The 18,863-nt window shown below is 34.4% G+C and overlaps 3 protein-coding genes across 5 annotated transcripts; 1 reads left to right on the top strand and 2 right to left on the bottom strand.

Annotated features, from left to right (window-relative positions):
- Positions 1-1,072: 1,072 nt before the first annotated feature.
- On the bottom strand, positions 1,073-4,082 carry LOC129317686 (ER membrane protein complex subunit 8/9 homolog). The gene is made up of 5 exons (XM_054962039.1): positions 3,735-4,082; positions 3,293-3,439; positions 3,130-3,189; positions 1,487-1,653; positions 1,073-1,391 (listed from the first exon to the last, which is right to left on the bottom strand). The coding sequence occupies exons 1-5, from the start codon at positions 3,936-3,938 to the stop codon at positions 1,361-1,363; spliced, it is 609 nt and encodes a 202-aa protein (XP_054818014.1). The 5' UTR covers positions 3,939-4,082; the 3' UTR covers positions 1,073-1,360.
- A 3,867-nt stretch (positions 4,083-7,949) lies between these two features.
- Positions 7,950-14,725, top strand: LOC129318091 (GBF-interacting protein 1-like). 2 transcript variants are annotated; one of them, XM_054962633.1, is made up of 9 exons: positions 7,950-8,235; positions 9,014-9,057; positions 9,709-9,808; positions 10,140-10,272; positions 11,377-11,963; positions 12,464-12,695; positions 13,025-13,322; positions 13,479-13,922; positions 14,020-14,725. In XM_054962633.1, exons 1-9 carry the CDS (start codon positions 7,965-7,967, stop codon positions 14,302-14,304), a joined length of 2,394 nt encoding a protein of 797 aa, XP_054818608.1. In that variant the 5' UTR covers positions 7,950-7,964; the 3' UTR covers positions 14,305-14,725. The 2 variants fall into 2 exon arrangements, with proteins under 2 accessions (XP_054818608.1, XP_054818609.1); XM_054962634.1 differs by having other exon boundaries at positions 13,479-13,848; positions 14,020-14,157.
- A 696-nt stretch (positions 14,726-15,421) lies between these two features.
- Positions 15,422-18,526, bottom strand: LOC129318092 (nucleotide-sugar uncharacterized transporter 2). 2 transcript variants are annotated; one of them, XM_054962635.1, is made up of 7 exons: positions 18,140-18,526; positions 17,398-17,549; positions 16,811-17,019; positions 16,632-16,725; positions 16,315-16,481; positions 16,002-16,172; positions 15,422-15,841 (listed from the first exon to the last, which is right to left on the bottom strand). In XM_054962635.1, exons 1-7 carry the CDS (start codon positions 18,216-18,218, stop codon positions 15,565-15,567), a joined length of 1,149 nt encoding a protein of 382 aa, XP_054818610.1. In that variant the 5' UTR covers positions 18,219-18,526; the 3' UTR covers positions 15,422-15,564. The 2 variants fall into 2 exon arrangements, with proteins under 2 accessions (XP_054818610.1, XP_054818611.1); XM_054962636.1 differs by having other exon boundaries at positions 16,820-17,019; positions 18,140-18,525.
- Positions 18,527-18,863: the final 337 nt, after the last annotated feature.

Genomic DNA, 18,863 nt, shown 5'->3' with positions numbered 1-18,863 from the left:
TATTGTAGACTCTTTTGGAGGAGAATGACATTGAATGCAAGAGACTTATTAACACTCTTATCCCTACCTTGAAAGGAAAAGAATAAGAAAAAATTAATCATTTAATTCTTATATTTTTAATTTAATTCTTAAATTTCAACTTTTTATAACTCAATTTTTAAAATTTTAATTTGATTATAATTCAATTCTTAAATTTTGATGTTTACAACTTAGTCCCTATATTTTTTATCTTTTAAATATTGCTCCATATATCTTAAAAAAATCTATGAAGATTAAAATTATGTTAAAATCTATGATTAATATTTTAAATTATCAAACCCTTTTAATCTTTATAAATATTAAAAATTTAAAATATTTTAAATTTTTATAATTTTATTTTTTAAAATATCAGCATTTAAATGGCTAAAATTATAAAAACTGATCTGTAAATAGCAAAGTTCAAGATTTGAATTATAATAAAGTTAAAATTATAATAATTAAATGATTAATTTTTTTAAAATGTTAGCATACTATAGTTGTCAATATTCAAAATGTGACGCGTTCAAGGAACCGAAGTGTCAACAACTTGCTCCGAAAACACATTCTCCCCACCTTTTCATATCATTAGACATATATACAATAAAACACACTCACCCCACTAAAAAAAATGGACCAATAAAGTATTAAATTAAAATATCACCAAAATCTCAACGTCGCCAAAAAAGTGATAAATTCATTACATTTATGTCATTATATTTGTATTACACTTGATACTTTTCATGACATATCACTACATTCATTTGGCATGCTTTTATCGAACAAGGTTGTGCAAGCGAAATCATATAAATTTAGACCCCAGGCTTTTTACCAAATGCCATATAACAAGACGGGTCTTCTGATGACCATTGATGAAACAATATCACAAAATATCTTACAAATATGACTTCAGATTACGGAAGCTGATTCAAACTAATGGGCAAATTTCTGAGGCTATTTCTCACAGAGACTTCGAACTCTGACCGACTCTATCTTAATAATAAATCCAGATTACCCAAGATGGTGGACGTGGCCACATCGAATGTTTATTCTCCCATTAAGGAAATTCAAATATAAATACTTCAAATATAATGCACCTACAATCTTACATTCATGGTGATAAAATTGACTATGAAAGTGCAGCCACTACTACGGAAAACATAGTGCTTTGCTGAAGAAATTTCTGGTTTATACATCAGAAAAAGCTTCCTATATAACTAACTCACCCGAAGCCTAAAGCAATTTCTTAACTTTTTTATAATTGAGAATCCAGTATAAGTACATTGAAAAGCATGAACTTCATTCACTAGCAAAAAGAATCGATAAAGAACTACAGAGATTTGGATCAGTTGAAGAGTCCTGGGTTTAGCCAGTCCCTGAAAAGAAGTACATAAACCATGTAAAGTTACGTAAATGGACATACATGAAAAGCCAGGGGAAAAAACGAAAGGGGCGGAACAGCAGTGCTCACTTGCTTATGTCGTCGAGGTGGTCATCAAAATCCTCTACATCATTCCATTTCTCAGACGAAATATAGTCCAACAAGACCACATTTGCTGCTGGGTCCTTGAAAGCGAATGTTGGCTTTCCATCTGACCGTGCTGGTTTCCAGTTCTTTGATGCATCCCTAATATAAAGCTAAAACACAAGAACAAGATAATCTTGGTTAACATATCAAGCCAAACCACGACTATTTATCATAATGGGCAAGTAGAACAATTCAACCTATACTTCCATCATTCCAGCATAAACACAAAATCACTAGCATAGACATGTATATAGGCATATCCATGGATTTAAGGATAAAGATCTTGACAACGAAATTAACTATGACGCCTCAGTCAACAATAACTAACAATAAATCCATAAGGACACATTGGACATCATGTTAATTGCTACCAGCATAATAAATCGCAGACATCCAATAAAAATAATAAAAAAGCACAGGATGATACTGGAAAGATTTATCCTAAAGTGAAATGACATATGTAGCTTCAGGTGATTAATAGCCTATTTGTTACAAACTAGAGATGGAGAAAAAGATGGACGCTCCGATAATGTATGATCAATAAAACTTAACCACTACAAGTATCTTCTGACATCACCAAATGAAAGGCATATTAAAATGAAATTTTATTGTTTGAACGATAGCAATTTGATAAATCCTTTCTCAACATACTGTGATTCATGACAAGTGAGAAGCAACCAAATTGAAATCTTTTTACACGAATTTGGAATTGGATTCCCTGCAGTATCTGGAGGGAGAGAAGCAGATGGGTAAATCTTATACTGCTAGTAGCCTGTGCCATTAGTGTTTGATTCTTGTTCCTAAAGAATTTTTATCCTGAAAACAAGCAGAGAAAAGGAGAACAATAGGAACACACAAGAAGACAAATTTTAAACAGAGTATCCTATTACCTAAGAAAAATTTCAAGAAAGCACACAAAAATGAACTGATTGAGGACAGCCAGTTCATGAAAATTTTTAATGCGCCTTAATGTCAAATTATGAATCACCCAGAAATTAAGGCAATCCTGAATAATGAGAAATTATGCATGAGAAGACATCAGTTAGTGTTTATAATCAGATCAATGATTATTTGGAAGAATAACATTTGGGCCCCTTCTAAGGGAATTATTGATGCTTTGATCCCTTGAAACAATGGCCTTTTTGAGATTGACAAGTGGCAACTATGATATATCGTATTGAACTAAATGTCAATAATCCTCTAACAACAGACCCAAACGTCATTCTCCCATGATTATTTGTTATCTGATTAATTAGTGACTCTATGCTAAAGATTGTGCTAATTAACAACACAATGCAGGACAACTATACCCTTTCTTTGACTTCCACCGAATAATAGGGAGAGAGTGGGGCAACATATTCAACTATGCAATTCAGTAAATGTTGCCATCGGACATGAGCTGATATAAGCAATTAGATCCACCAAAAGAAATCCCAATTTCTGGAAGATGTGGGAGAGAATGAAGAAGAAGCAGAACAAAACAACAAAAAAGCAAGCTGCACCTAGTCAAACGCAAAAGGAATGAGAAAACACCACCAAAGATTGAAACCTTGGTGGATAGAGTTTCACATGCTAAGGATGCTAACCTGCATTACAGGACCATGTTCCTTGCTAGTTTTTAAAGCCTCAAGCTTCTTGTTATCCAACTGCAAATAATTCGAAAAGGAGCGTAAAGATGTTATTGGAGCAGCCTTTAAGTTAGACAGCTTTAACTCACTTGAACACTTCAATTCAAATTGCAGCACATACCAAGAGAGTGGCTGCTTGGGGAAAGTACCGGCAGATGTGATCCCCGATGTTCTTTGCCACACCACCAAGTCCATAATCATCAGACCTCTCATTTGCGTGAAAATAGCCAACTATGTTCAAGCCTTTAGCAGAAAAGTACTCCTCTATCTATCTCCCAAACCGTTCGTTGCAAAATGAATAGAATTCAACTGAGAATCTATATGTATAAAATCGACTATACATAAACCCACAAACAATTATATGAAGTTGAAAAAATAGAGAAATTAAGCACTTTTTGCTTCAATCCAAATCAAGCCAGCACAAGTTGGTCGGGACATGCATTTTTCAAAAATCACAAATCATTTCATAATCCAACAGACTTCATTGTTTCTACGAATTGAATGAACCCAATCCGTAATTCATAAAAACCCACAAAACAACGTTAAAAAGCGAGAGAAGTAACCAAGATAAGGGAGATCTCGAGTTGTGGGAGGAGCCCAAGGGCAGAGTGGAAAAGAGGGACTGCATCGGCGATCTCAACGACGTCGTTTGAAGAAACGCGGCCAATCAAGATGCCGTTGACGGCGGCGGTCTTGTGCTTAAGGGAGTGGAGCACGAGCTTTATGTACGCGTTCTGAGCGATCTCATACCTAAACTCGCTGCCCATGACTCGCTCTCACTCACCGAATTCAATCAGACAAACTCAGATAGCCACCCAAAGAGCGGCGGCGGCGGCAAACAGGGGAAAAGGAGTGAAGAGCTCGGAGATCGAGAAACAAAGAAGGACTGGGCAATTGGAGATTGAGAGGGCAATCGCAACGACGCCGTATAAAGTAATTAAACGTTGAAGTTGCCCGATGCTTGCATTGCATGAAATAAAATAAGGTAATATTTAGGCTGATAAATTTTAATTTAAATTTTAGAATTGAAAACCCACATTTAAAATTTATACATTTAAATTTTTTGTCTTGGTGATTTAAAAATTTTTAAATGAATAAAAAAGATGAATTGAGATTTAAAATGAAAAAAATTACAAATAATGTATTTATTTTTATTTGTATTTTTTAATCAATAAAAAATAAAAAAAATATATGAGAATTATGGAGATGTCAATAATAAAAATGTAAAAAGAAAGACATATTTAAAATAATTATAATTTTAAATAATTAGAATATGAAGAGAATTTAAAATAACAAGTGAATTATAATTTAAAATAAACTTGAGTTTGAATCAACTTCAAACATATAATTTTTTATATATTTAAATTAGAGATTTGATTTAAATTTAAATTTAAATTTTTATTAATACAAACACATCATAAAATTATTCATGCCTGGTCAAAAAAAAATCCTCATAAATAGCATATCATCTATTCCACTACCAAAAAGAAAGAGAATACATACAAAAAGTTGTAAATTTTTTAAATTGCCAATCAAACTTGTCCTATTTAATTAGTTCTCTTATATTAAATTGTCAGTGAATAAATTGTTTGAAACTTATAGCATTTGATTAGGTTGTGAAAAATCTCAAAGTAATTCTTTCAAAAAGAAAAAAAACTTCTTGTCATTATCTAGGCATGGACTCATGCATTGGGCAGAACATAGCATCATTCATACGCGCGCGCGCATATTATTAAGAAAAAATCATCAGGTTGGTCAATGAGCGCAGGAGCTCCTTCTAAAGGAGAAGAGCACCTTGAATGTAAAACACATATTCCCTCTTATCCTTGGTGTTTGATGAATTTTGAAAAAAAAAAATTAATTATCAATCTGAGATAATAAAAATTTATTATGGTTATTATTACAAAGAGGAGTAATGTAGAAAAATTACATTTTTAACAATTTCTTTAAGCGTTATTATTATTTTTTAGTGACCGCTAGATTGATAAGTTTATCCTGCTTTAAGCATAAGAGAAAATACATATTTATATCAATTATTTCAATCTTATAAAATAATAGTTGGTCAAAAAGGAATTGATTTATGAGAAGTAAAATTCAAACTAGAGGATAAAATCAAATTTAACATGTATGACACTCTTGAGTTAGCTTCCGTGTGAAAATCTCTTCTATGAAAACAATTGAATCAGCTTCCACACCCAACTTTATGGAGTAACTTCTACATTCTTTAAGGTCATAAGTCTAACCATTTTACCCCATCACCAATTCTCCTTGGAGCAATTCACATTGAGAGTAGCGAAGAGGACCACCATAAGGGAACTCCAATGAACACAAACTTAAACCCAATCCTAAAAAGTCGCAAATCATTGAAACTAACGCGTAGTATAACTGGAAAAAATTGATTAGTTTAAATTAAAGCCAGCAGCTTGACATCAATTTTTTTATCAACAAAATATCCATATACATAATTGAATAGTGCAATTACGATCTCATCAATTTTATTCACCACACATGTAATTACTTTTGAGATCACCAAATGACATACAATTAATTTTAAATGGTTAATTTAATACCCAGTATGTAAAAATGAATAATATTATTGCCGATGATTTTTTCAGCGTAATTTCTTGGTTTTACTGCATAGTAAGACACTTCCTTAATCTAAAATGTTGCATTTTATTTTTTTATTTTGATTTAAAAAAGGAAGTATGTCGGGGCTTGATCGCTGATTGCTAATTCCTTGTTGAAGTATCTTATTTTTGTGATGCTATTAGCTTTAAAATATCTATAAAGTTTGAGCCCTTTTGGGGTTGTAATATTCCAAAGTCCAAACAAGCCACCCCCTACTCTGTGCCAATATATATAACTGAAATGAGACATTAAATATTGTCATTCAATGTGTCTCAAAAATTGTCATTTAATTTCAACCTCAATTCTCCTTTGTCTCTAGCACTCAACTCTGTCCCTAAAAATGTATTGATTGATTAGCTAACTTCATTTAACATTAAAAACATGATGTGCCTATAATCAATGAGATTTAGATACAGATAAATGAACTAGTCTTTCATGATATGATAAACTAATATTAAAATATTTTTAAAAGGCATGCTCACATTTATTATGTGATTATCACTTGAACACGGTTGTTTTTAGCAAAGGAATACATGTACACAATAAAACAATACTTCCTTGAACCACAATATTATATGTTTTCTAAAATTTTTACTTAATTTAAAACATAGGGCATTGAGCACTTATATATATATATATATATATATTTGAATTATAATCTTAATTTATTGAATTATATTCAAACAATTAATGAGATGTTTTGAATAAATCAAATACTGTATTTATTTCACTTAAAGATACATTTGAAAAACTATCAAATTTTTTTGAAATTAATATTTTAATTATTATTTTAAAACATAAATTAATTAATAATAATTAACTTTTACTGTGGAGGGAGGAGAGCATTCCTCCTCGACATTGTTGGTGGGAGATATGATGGGTGTGGCAAAAGTACATCAAATAATTTTGAGACGTAGTCCAATAACTTCGTTGGTTATATTTATTTATTGAATTTGGATGCATGATTTTACCTACACCAAAGCCAATAATACAAGCTGAGTTATATAAATTAATTCAAATAATCTGTTATAAGTGTTGAGTTTCGTTTGAAAAATATTAAACTACATAAAAATTATTTTCTTTTTGCCTCTATCAAATAACTTGTGACCTAAATGGGTTAAGATTGATTCATTTAACTCATATTATTCATTTAAAATAAAATAAAATTTAAAATTTAAAAATGATGGGAGCTTTCACATTAAATTTTCACTCAGCAAATAAATTTTGAAATAAATTATAATAAAATTGGTCAATCCAATGTAATTATGATATAAATTTTTTTAATTACACCGATCATTATATTATAAATTCTTACTTAGGCATATTTTTTCAAAAATTATGAAAAAAATAAATAAATTGATAAGTTGGTCCATTTAATTTATCAAATTAAATTTTTTTAATTCATAGAAAAATAAATTAAATGTAACTCAACTCATATACTTTACAATTTCCATGGCTCAACTCAAAAATTTCAAGTTGATCCATATTCTCGCTTCTAACTTGCACGCCTTTGACCACGTTGTCCTGTGCAAGAAATAAAAGTCACAATGCAATTCAATAAATAGACAAGTTACACATTATTGTAAAAAAAAAAAAATGGCACTGCCAGTGCAATGATAACATGCACAAATCGAGAAAAAATAACACAGCTTGTTTTTAGAATTAGTACAATTCACTGACGACAAAACTATTAGTCATTTTTTTGGTATTAAATCAATTAATTTATATTAATTATTATTAACAGCATAGTATGTCATCAAATTCACCGCAAATAGCAGTGCATTTATCAGAACTCAATATTTATTTTTTTAATAATGATTTTAGAAACCATGGTCATCATTAAAATTACAGCTGACTGTATTCAAATCAATTATAATCAACATCTACTTGACCGACAGTTGATTTGTTAGCACATATATACTATAAAACTTATAATAAATCACCCTTTTCATGGCCATAATAAAAGAGAATTTGGTCATAATTAAAATTATAGCATATAACTAGATCTCTCTCTCTCTCTTTCCCCAATCAATTGTAATTAGATGTCAATTAATTATAATTGACTGTACTAATTCATTTAATTACACATGACACGTTTTCCGGAAAATTTTAAAATGGCAATTGATTGATTTTCCAAATTTTCCCCTTAAATAAATCCCATCGTCATGATCCTTAGTTCCTTACTAACCTTTCTTCTCCACTGTTACTGTCTCTCCTTTTATGTCACACTCTCCTTCCCTCCCTTGCGCAGCGACATCAAAACCATGAGTGGCGGCGGCGGGTCTGTTAGGGTTCCGATTCCCAGCAATGTACGAAAAATTATCCAGGACATTAGGGAGATCACCGGCAAGCAGCACAGTGACGATGAAATATATGCTGTCCTTAAGGAATGCTCTATGGATCCCAATGAGACGGCCCAGAAGCTTTTGTATTTAGGTCCAAACCTCTCTTCGTTTTCATATGAATCATTCACTTATCACATGAACATCATCTGGGGTTTTTCGTTTGTGCTTGCGATCAAGTGGGGTTTTTAATCTAAAATTTAGTCGTTTTTATTTCAGTAAGAAAATATAGAAATTAAAGAAATGATCGCAACTCAGAAACGTTAGTTAGTGTTAGCAAAGCAGATGATTTTGACGGCTGAGTCTATGCTATCACTTACCTATTTTAGCTCAAGATCATTGTTTTGTATGCGTACGTACTGCTATTTCATTATCAAAATTGGGAGAGCTTCATGACTTAGTATGGGGTCTGAATAATGCTTGGGAAAAGTTGAAAATATGGAAAAATGTATATCAGCACATCGGTGCTCCTTTTTGTATTCGTCACTGTGTTGTCTGGACAACGGAAAAATTCTGCACATTAGTTATTTATTGTTGTGATGAATGATCAATTCATTTGCTTTTAATGGCCTTGAAGTTGGTAGATGTGCCTAATCTAGTGTAAGTTCTCTTTCTTGTTATGATCATCAGGTCTCATTCAGTCTGCTTAACGAACTCGATTTAATGTCTTAAGAGTAATCCATCCTTCATACTCATTTATTGTTTGTAGGAATGGGTATAAATTTCTTACACTGCACGTACCACTAATCATGGCACAGATTTTATCCTAGTTTGTATCTGTTAAAAATGCTTTCGTCTTTTCTGGAAGTCCATCTTTTTATTGTTCTTGGGAACAATAGACTTGTTCATTAATCTATTATTTTTGTTTGCAGATACTTTTCATGAGGTAAGAAGGAGACGAGACCGGAAGAAGGAGGTATGTTTTTTTTTTTCCCAATTCATTACTAGGGTCTGCAAATTTTTCTCTCTATTCGTGCAATCTATCTATATTTATTTGGTATGAACTTGTTGCTAACAAAAGTTTAACTGAGGCTTGTGGTAGCAGATTGATTCCTTACTTCAATAAATGGAAGAAATATTTATTCCACATCTGGTGTTTAATGTAAATGAGTAGAAGTGGATGAATCTTATATTTGTTGTCTGTAAAAAAAAGTTTCAAATGTTTAACCAACCTTTTAATTTTACTAGAGTATTAGGTGTCTCAATGGTCTTTTGTGAGATGGAGTTGTGGGGGCTTACGAACAGAATAACTTGGAGACTCCATGTTTGAACTATATTGCAAACCCCATTTGGTTGGAATGTACTAATATATCTGGTTTCAGCATGTAGTTGATTGCTTTTTGTTTGTAACAGCATGTAATCTTGCAGCATTACCTTCTGCAAGGAAAAAATATGTGCTTATATTTTGGCAATGATACGTGTAGGTATACTAAATTGTGTTTGTTTAGTTTATTGTTTTTGGATAATTGTCTTTGTGCAGCTGAATGTGATTGTATCTTCCAGTTGATTTTCATTTAGTCCTTATTCACACTTACTGGTTAATATGAATTTCCATCAACCATTGCAGGGCTTGAGCAGCCGAGCTTCTATGGATTCTAAGCCAAAGCAAGGTGGCCAAGGGAGAGGAGGAAGGGGTGCTTCTGCGGGCTACTCCTTTAATTTTAGTGGTATTTTTTTTCATCCCTTTGTTTTTCAAAGGTTAAATTTTTGAGTTCCATTCTCTTTTTCTTACCTTGATTTGTTTACGTAGAGCATTAGAGCTAGTTCCATACAAGGGCAATGCGAAACCATATATTTCAATGATGTCATCCAATTTAGCTTTTCTTATACACTTTGCACTTTGGAGTAGGTCCTCCTTACCCTGTTCCCCCCTAAGTCACTAGTGCCACTGCAGTTTCAAGACTATAAAATGTTTATGAGCGCAAAGACCTTCCTTATGCATCAGCAAATTTTATGTTATTTTTATTGACTTGTTGCATTGCTAATATTTCTTGTTAGATGGTAATGGTGCGAGGAATGCTGCTAACCGTAAGGAAATTGGAGTCAATCACATTGTAGAGAGAAGTCATGCACCCTCTACTCAGCTTGCTTCACAAAAAACAAAAAGTAATGGTGCATCACACAGCACAAGGTAGTTAATTTTGAATTCAGTATGAGAAGAAGAAAATGATGTTAATTAAATTACTTTATGATGTTTTTGCTATTTCAGCTTGGACCAGATGTAAATAAAGTTCTGTGTTTTTTTTATCAAGTCCCCTATAAAAAACATAATATGTGGAGATAATGTTCTGACAAACTTAACCATGTGGTGCTGACCTGTAAAAAAAAAAAAAATTCACTCAACATGTTCTTTTATTGGGCGCAAATGATCAAAAACACCAAATAGTTATGCATATGTTTTTTTCATTTCAGATCTAGGATTTATTTTTAATTAACTTATGGTTTTTAGATTTGTCAACTAGTTATATGAGATGTCATCCTTTGTTAGGATTGGTAATTCTATTCCTGTTCGGCTTCCCATTTTAGGTTTATTTCCTGTTTGGGTTTCCTGAGGATCGCTTAAAAGTTTCTTGCCTGGAATTGCTCAATACATCCTTTTGACATAGATCTCATTATCCTTTACGTAATTGATTAATTTAACAGTTGTGTTATTCTGTTATTGTTTTAGTTCTATGGGTTCTTCATCATTTTCCTTCAAGTGTTTTTCCTCCTTAGATATAAAATATATTGTTGGAATGAACCTTAATTGATGCCCCATTTCTTGAATTTAAAGAGTAACATGAAACAAAAGCGAGAAAGAATGGTGAAACAGTGATATCAATGTTTTCTTTTCTACATCTAAAAACCGTGAGCTAATCTTATTTCCAGGGTGGAAAAAACAATGCTGTTACCAGCTAGTTCTAAGGTCTTCCCACTCTGGAAACTGATGTGCAACACTGCAACTGAACTTGCTGGATAACCAGAAAAGCAGTTGTAAACTGGCTGCACCAACATTAGTTCTGTCTTAAACCAGTTCAGTAACCTGGACATGGTGTTTAGGAAAATTAGCGAACTATATATCCGGTGCTCATCATCAATTTGGACACCGTCCAGATTTAATTTTTTTTATTGTTTCAATTGATGCAGATCCTAAAATAAATATGATCTCAAAACTGTCACTTTTTTAAAAAAAAAAAAAATTTCCCTCTTTCAATTAATCTTATAAGTGATAAATATTTATGCATATGCACTCTAGAGTTTCAGCTGTTGCACCTAGTCCTGCAAATCAGTCCAATGGGAGTGCTAGTCATGGTTTAGCAGGCCAATTGCTTGTGGGGAGTGTGAATGGAAGTCCTTCTCTTAATGACACTGGCAAACATGAAAATGCCCAACCTCATGCTGTAGTCGCTGCAGTATCTCCTCTTAATCATACTTTTAAGTCAGTTACCAGAATTGACCAAGGAAAGTCCATCTCGAGTTCTGACCAACTTCCAGATTCTGCTCCTTCTGTGCCCATTGTTCATTCTTCTTCTGACTTTCTACTGGCATCACATATCTTGCCAAACCCTGCTGTTGACGTTGCAAATGATAGGGAGGTTGGAAACCAGCAGTTAGCTGATGGGCTGATTCATGTTAATGGAAACAAAGTTGCTCTTCATGAAGTTGGTGAATTACCAGCATCTGAGAGTGAAAGATCTGGGTCTTTGAATTCGAAAAACAATAAGAAAATCCCAAACAAGTCAAATGAAGCTGAGGAGAACCAGTTATCTGGGGCTGCACAGTCCTCCCCCTCTTATAATGATTCGATGAGAACTTCCAGTCGTGGTAGCCAGGCACCTCCAGGTAAGGCTATCATTACGTTTGTTAATTCTTATGCGCAACATGATTGCTTTATATATCTTGTTTCCCATTTTGCACTTTCTAATATTGCTTTAAATCTTTATAGAATTTTCTGGTGTATTACTTTTTTCAGACAGGTATTAATTTAGGTCAACCTAGTATCGAGAGAAGGACAATATGTTAATAGAGCAAAAAAGAAGCCTACACAATTTGAAGGAGATAAGTCAATGAGAAGAATGATTGAAAGTGCATGGGAAATTATAAAAATTTGTCTAGGGAGAACCACTAGGACTAAGCCTGTAATTTGAATAAAGCCCAGAACATTGTGTCTAGATTCTTCTGTAATCAATCCCCCGAAATTTTATTTCCTTCATCGCACAACTTCTTATTAAGAAAAGTGTAATAATCTAAATCTTTCTGTTTTTATCAATTATCAATATTTCTTTTTATTTAATCTCTCCATTATTCTTTTTGTTGTTTGTCTGAAACATTCAATATCTCAGAGGTTTCAACTTCTGAAGTCTGTATGCAATCATCCGATGAGTTGAGGCAACATGTTATTGTTACTTTTCCAAATCATTTCCAAGTACCTGACGCTTTAAAAAGTGGTCTGATATTTGGAAGCTTTGATTCTGATTTCGATAAGAGGGAGATGTTTGGCAGAACTGGCGGTGACAATAACTCTTCAAATGCTCTTCATTCTCCTCAAGCGAGTGACAAAACTGCTACTTCTAGGTTTGTGGTTAATGTTTGGTGTGCATGTCAATTTTTCAAATTCTCTCTCTCTCTCCCCCCCCCCTCCATCCTCTACTTCTGTGGGCTGTGCCTCTGAAGCTAGTGGTGGCTGTATGTGGGTTGGGGTTGAGACTTGTCATATCTTTCCCTTTACTGGTTCTGGAAAGTGGAAAATTTCTTTTTGTGAATGCCTCAAACCTTGTTCAAGGTCTTTGATAGTATAAGTCTGCATTATTGTTTCCACTTTTCCCCCTTCAATTCAAGGCATCATTGTGCCATGGTGTGCTTCCATTGTCTCAATTGTAATGGTGCTTCATTTTTGGGTGCAGTAATCAAAGTGCATCATCAACTGCACCAGCAGATGATCCTGATTATACACATTCTTCGTCTTATCTAATTGAGAAGCCATTGGTTTCAGAAGTTAATACTGTCTCTGGTGCTGAACTGAAGGCTGATCAGCCAAAGCAGGAGGTATTATTGGCTCCAGTGGGCACGCCAATCCCAACTATTATGAATGGTCAGAGCTATGGTTTAAATTTCATGTCCACCATGTTAGCAACTCCGCAAGTTCAATTGAAGGGAGCTGAGCCTCAGGGACAAGAAACAACTCGCCTTCCAAACTATGTTGTTAGTCTTTTTCCATTTTTTATTTATTAAAACAGTGCATCTTTCCAACTTAGTTCTTTTTCTGTTTTACAATCGGCCACTATTTACTCTTTTTTTTTATTTACTTTCTGTTATTCATTACTTATGTTTCTGTAATTCTCTTTATTTAAAATGTAGAGTGCAAATTCTCATTCTGTGTCTAGCCCTAGCCCAAGCCCAACACCACCTCTGCATAGCTCTTTACCTACTGCTCCCCAGTCAATTTCTTTCTTCAGGCCACCGTACCCTCCCAACTTTTTCCCATATGGCCCTTATTACCCCCCAATTTATGTGTCACCAATACACCAATATTTAAACCACAATGGCTTCCCTCAACAACCATCAACCGGCAACATCTATGTACCTGCTGCAGCTGCTGGTGTCAAATTCCCTCTCCAACAATTAAAGGTTGGATCAAATGCTGGAAACACAGCCCATATTGGGATTTCTCCCGGATCATTTATCTCTCCACCTGTTGGATATGCACCTAATCAGACAGTGAATTCAGGTAACTTGACTGGAAATGAAGATCTTGCCTTGTCGCAGTTAAAGGAAAAACATGTCTTTACAGCTGGACAACCGGTTGGTCTCCCTCTCCCACACCCAAAAAAAAGTTTGCTTCCTTAATTCTGAAATTCTTGTATTTTCTAGTTGTCATTCCTTTTTCTCTCTTTTGCAGAGTGAAGGTTCTGCTGTGTGGATACCTGCTCCAGGCCAAGAAATATCCAGCTTGCAGCTTAATTCTCTTTATAATTTTAACCATCAGGGACATCTTATGTTCCCCCCAACTCAGGCTGGTCATGCTTTTGCTGGTATCTATCAACCAGGGCAGACAGTACCTTCGCCTTCAACCCTTCTGCAACAGTCTCAGTCTGTCACTGGAGCAGTCGAAACTGTAGGAGCCCCTCCTGTTGCTTATCAGCAGTCTCAACATGCGCAGATGAATTGGAGTTCTAATTTTTAGGCTCGAAGCATTTCTAGGTACCATATGTTCAAAAGCACGTTTAATGTGATCATCTCCAGGTAGTATGAAGCACAGGCCTGATCTGAGTGTAAATAAGAAGTGCGGCCAAAAGAGGGACAATATTCAGTAATATCTTAAGTTGGAATAAACAACACTAACGATTTTGAGGGGTGCTAGTTGCAGGTTTCCTTCCTTTTGTTTTTAAGAAAAAAGATTGGTTGAGTTATTCCTTACCTAATCTTTTGGCCCTTAGAACATTTGACTGTTGCTATATGAAACCTTGTACTTCCTTCCAAGTGATATTATAGGAAACCAAGAGTTTGATAGAGTAGGTGAGATTTACCAAATTTTCCTTTCTAATATCTCACCTGTATATTACATTTTGACTTAAAGACATTGAATTATACAGTTCAGTTTAGTACATGGAAATTGTGATGTGTAGCTTTCTTCAGTAATGCTGTAAGCCTGCCTGTTTTGTCGTGGATTAAAACAATGATTTTATATTTAATGCGATTTCTCTTGGCATGGTGGGAGTTCTAAAGTTTATCAGCTGCCTCCCTTGATTCGTGATCATGCTTGGGAGACAACTATCAAGGAAGGCTTCATATTTGAAAGCAAAAGGAAAAAAGCAGAATCATAGGAGAAAGCGCATGCAGATAGTTTTTATTCAACATACCATGACTCTCTCTTTACGATCTTATATTACATTTATCATGATTTCCCACCCTTTTGAGGTTGTGGGTTGATGAGATCATCTATCTTTATTTGAATGGTTGGCTTATATTTGCATGAATGTTCTTGAAATCTGTCTTTAGATCTACAATTCCAGATGTTAATTTTTTCCCTTGATTGAGTTTACTCATTAGGTATGATTATAATTGATATGATCGAAACTCAGGTACGAGGCATTATAGAGGCTTGAAGGATGTTTGGGAGTTGAGTCCCTAGAATTTCATTGCCCAAAAGATTTCCTCTAGCTTTCCCTCTTGTTTCAAAAATAGCCTTTGAAAAGCGTGTATGGGACAAAGGACTTGGGAAAAGCCAAATAGTTCAACAATGTTAAATTTCAGTCAATTATCAATAGTCATGTATTTTAAAAGACTGTAGGCAAAACCCGTTGCGAATCATTTTTTTTCCGTGTGATTGAATTACTGTGATTAGTCTGTCCATACAAAAATGCTTGTTGCAAAATGGAATTGGATGTAACCTCCTAGCATATGACTAAAATTGTGTTTCTGGCTCTATGACTAGCAACTTAACTTAGACGACAGTGGAGGTGATCTTTACATCCAATTGTGAGCTATTATCAGTGCTTTCTTTTGGTTTTGAGGGATTGGAGTTAGTCTTTGGAAGCTGCTTGTCTTGAGATTTTTGTTTCAAGTTCAATGATGTGTAAACTGACATTCCCGTTAGAGCAATGACAGCACCACCTAGACTGACAATCCCGGGATCTGAATCAAGTATCAGATAGCCTCCTAGCAAAATGACACAGGTCTTAAATTGTCCTAAAACAACATGAGAAGTAGCAGAAGTGGCCCTGCATAGGTTCCATGCCATGGTGTCAGCCAAGCAATAGATTCTTTCTTCAGCTAAAAGTGATGAAAGATGAAAGAAAACCAAAATCTTGCAACTATGAAGCTTTCATGTTTTAATGTGTTGTGTCAGTATGCTTCGGTGGAATAGAAAGGAAGACTCACCCTAGAGCCAAGGCCCCTGACCATTGTAGGAGAAAGCCAAGCAGTGCGGATATCATAATGGCAGTGCTGCTGTTAACATCCCAGTTGAAAGATAGCACTCCTGGTGGATCCAACCAGGGCATCAGAGGCACTAGAAAGAAAATCGTGAAAGGGGTTGTCTTCCACATCAACCTTCAATGAGAGAGTTTTTATCAACCCACTTGCTTATAGCTTCATAGAGATTCTTAGGGTGTGTATAGTTAGTGCGTGCATGTGTGTGTCTATATGTATATATTCATGATAATGAATCTGTTGATTGACTTTTAGTACATACGCAAGAGCTGTCCAGTTGCCTTGCTGTTGTAAAGTAGACCATAGAATCTTATTTATGGCACTTGGAATAATCCATGCAATTGCAATTAGAGCGCCAAATAAATTGAACTCTAAATCTGACACAGTTGCTATTGCTACCCCTATTGATACCACAGCCAGAGCCAGAGCCTGCACCATTGCAATGACATTTATACATTAGAAATGCTCTAAAAGAATAGAAGAAAAGAAAATGGTGTGCAATTCCTGTATGATTATTTCCATTTTCCCCCTTCTTTTTTCCTTAGTCAAGTGATGAGGAAGGGAAGTTGAATTCTTGACCTTCTGAAAAGAAATGGTTTTTCTGAAAAGCAAGAACTCTGCTAGAACAATTGTGGGGGTGACTGCAATCTTAGCCATTTGGTAGAAACCAACACTGCAAGAGCATGATAGCTAGTGAAAAGGCAAGTTGTTAGATGTGTGTGTGTGTGTGTGTGTAGACAGAAATGGGAAGGAGGAACCTGTTATACTTGAGGCTGGTGTTGGCAAGGCCAGAGGCAAAAGCCATGATAGCACCCAGAGAGAAGATAGAAGAGTAAGGAGTGGTTTTGGAGGGAGGGGAGACAGGAAGCACTGACATTGCCTTGAAGAATGCAAGCAGAAGCCATGCAGTGACGTAGTGAACAAAAGTCAGAAATATTGGGAAGTTGAATCCTACTTTCCCCATCACCTGTCAACACATTCATATACGTATACACAAACATGCACACATGTGAGACCACCTGAATCAACGGACTCAACTTACTCCAAGGTGTTAATCTGGTTAAAAACTTCAATTTAGACTTCCCATAAATTAAGTTCAACTTTTTTTAGTTCAAACACAATCCTTAAGCTTAAAATATAACTCGAGTCAGAGAAATAAATGTTGATTTTATTTTGGGGTACAAGGACAAACCAAAACCAGTTTGAAAATTAGCAGGATTGAACCCAGAGTGAGCCTAATGCCATGGCCACTAGGTCACAGGTCATAAAAGCATTGGCACATCGACTGGAGCCAACATGCAATCATGTAATGGAAGAAAGGAAGGGGAAGGTGAAGAATACGAACTAATTTATTAGCCAATATGATGCCAACAGAAACCATGAAGTTGAAGGACAATGCGACCGTCGGTCCACAGTATCGTTGTTGTTGGCGCTTGGCTCCTTCTGATGTTCGAAGCTCATTGTAAAGAGATGCTCTAAGCTCTTCCAATGCCCTACCTATTCATTTCAATCATTATTCAATCAAAAACAACACACACCCAACACATCATTGCAAATTACAACATAGAAAAAACTTCGAATATGACATCATAATTCACATAATTTGTGGTCTTTTGAAAGATGTTGAAAAGTCACCTCAATTTGCTGACATTAGCACGTACATGTATCACCAGTTTCAATTCTCGAACACAATTATTTATCATCTGCTATTATCATGTTAGATTTGAGCATTATTGGTCGGTCGGGTATTGAAGTTTGAGTCTTTTTTTTATTTTTTATTTTTTTGTTTTTTTGCTATCACTGGTTTCGATTCTACATTTTTTGAGAAATTGTGTTTGATCCAAGGTCGTGAGATACAATTATGATTTATAGCAGATAGATCATCTCTCAAGGTTGCGATGGTGCCAAGAAAATCAAATTAGTAAAAACAGAGTACTTGCATCATCTTTAAAACAGAGCAATCAGCGCTCAATCTTGTGAACATCCAAATCCCAGAAAGTCAATAACACAGCGTATCAACAAGAAAGAAAAATAGAATCAAGAACGAAAATGAAGCATTAACACGTCGTGATTTGAAAGAAACGAACCAGCTTCGCCTGCATCACTATCCTTCCTTTTGATGGCTTTTCGTGCTTCAGCTCTGAAGAATGAATCGAACCACCCCATACCAACCAAAATGTTGTATGAATCTACCTGGAGATCACATATTTAATCGAAAATGCAGGTGGAGCCCTTTTTCTGGAACGAGGAAAACGATCTTGCAACGATTGCATTCACGGGATTAAGAGGAAAAAGAAGGATTAATATAGGAGAAAGATGAAGATAATGATCGGCAAAGTTGCTTAGTATGCAAGGATGGACATTCTTCAAGGAGGGATTTTACAAGCACATGATGATCAAAAGCACATAAAAGACAAAAAGAAAAAGGAAACTCAGGAGATCTTTGCTTGCGTTCTCTCTAGAAAATTGCAGTAGGAAGAAAAATAATTAGATTGCTATGATCAGATCCAGACACACTTCAGATAAAAATATCAATTAATTTTCATTGACTCAGCGTCCAAAGGTATGTATCTTAGTCAGCTGATCTTATTTATAATTTTTTTTAAAAAATAATTTTTTGAGTTGTATTTATGAGATATATTAACTTTTCATTGCAAGTTTTTTCTTTTATTTCATCAAATATTAGTGAGAAAGAGACAATGAATATATTGTATTAAAATATTTATATTTAATAGGATAAAATAAATAATTATTAAACTTTTATAAAGAATTAATAAATTTTAATATTTTTTAATTTTATTGAAACAGATC

The sequence above is a fragment of the Prosopis cineraria genome, unplaced genomic scaffold (genome assembly GCF_029017545.1).
Source record: "Prosopis cineraria cultivar Desert tree isolate PC_DT_omini unplaced genomic scaffold, ASM2901754v1 PC8, whole genome shotgun sequence".
Lineage (NCBI taxonomy): Eukaryota > Viridiplantae > Streptophyta > Magnoliopsida > Fabales > Fabaceae > Prosopis > Prosopis cineraria.
The sequence above is the reverse complement of the archived record's forward strand: the minus strand, read 5'-3'. Positions and strand labels throughout refer to the sequence as shown.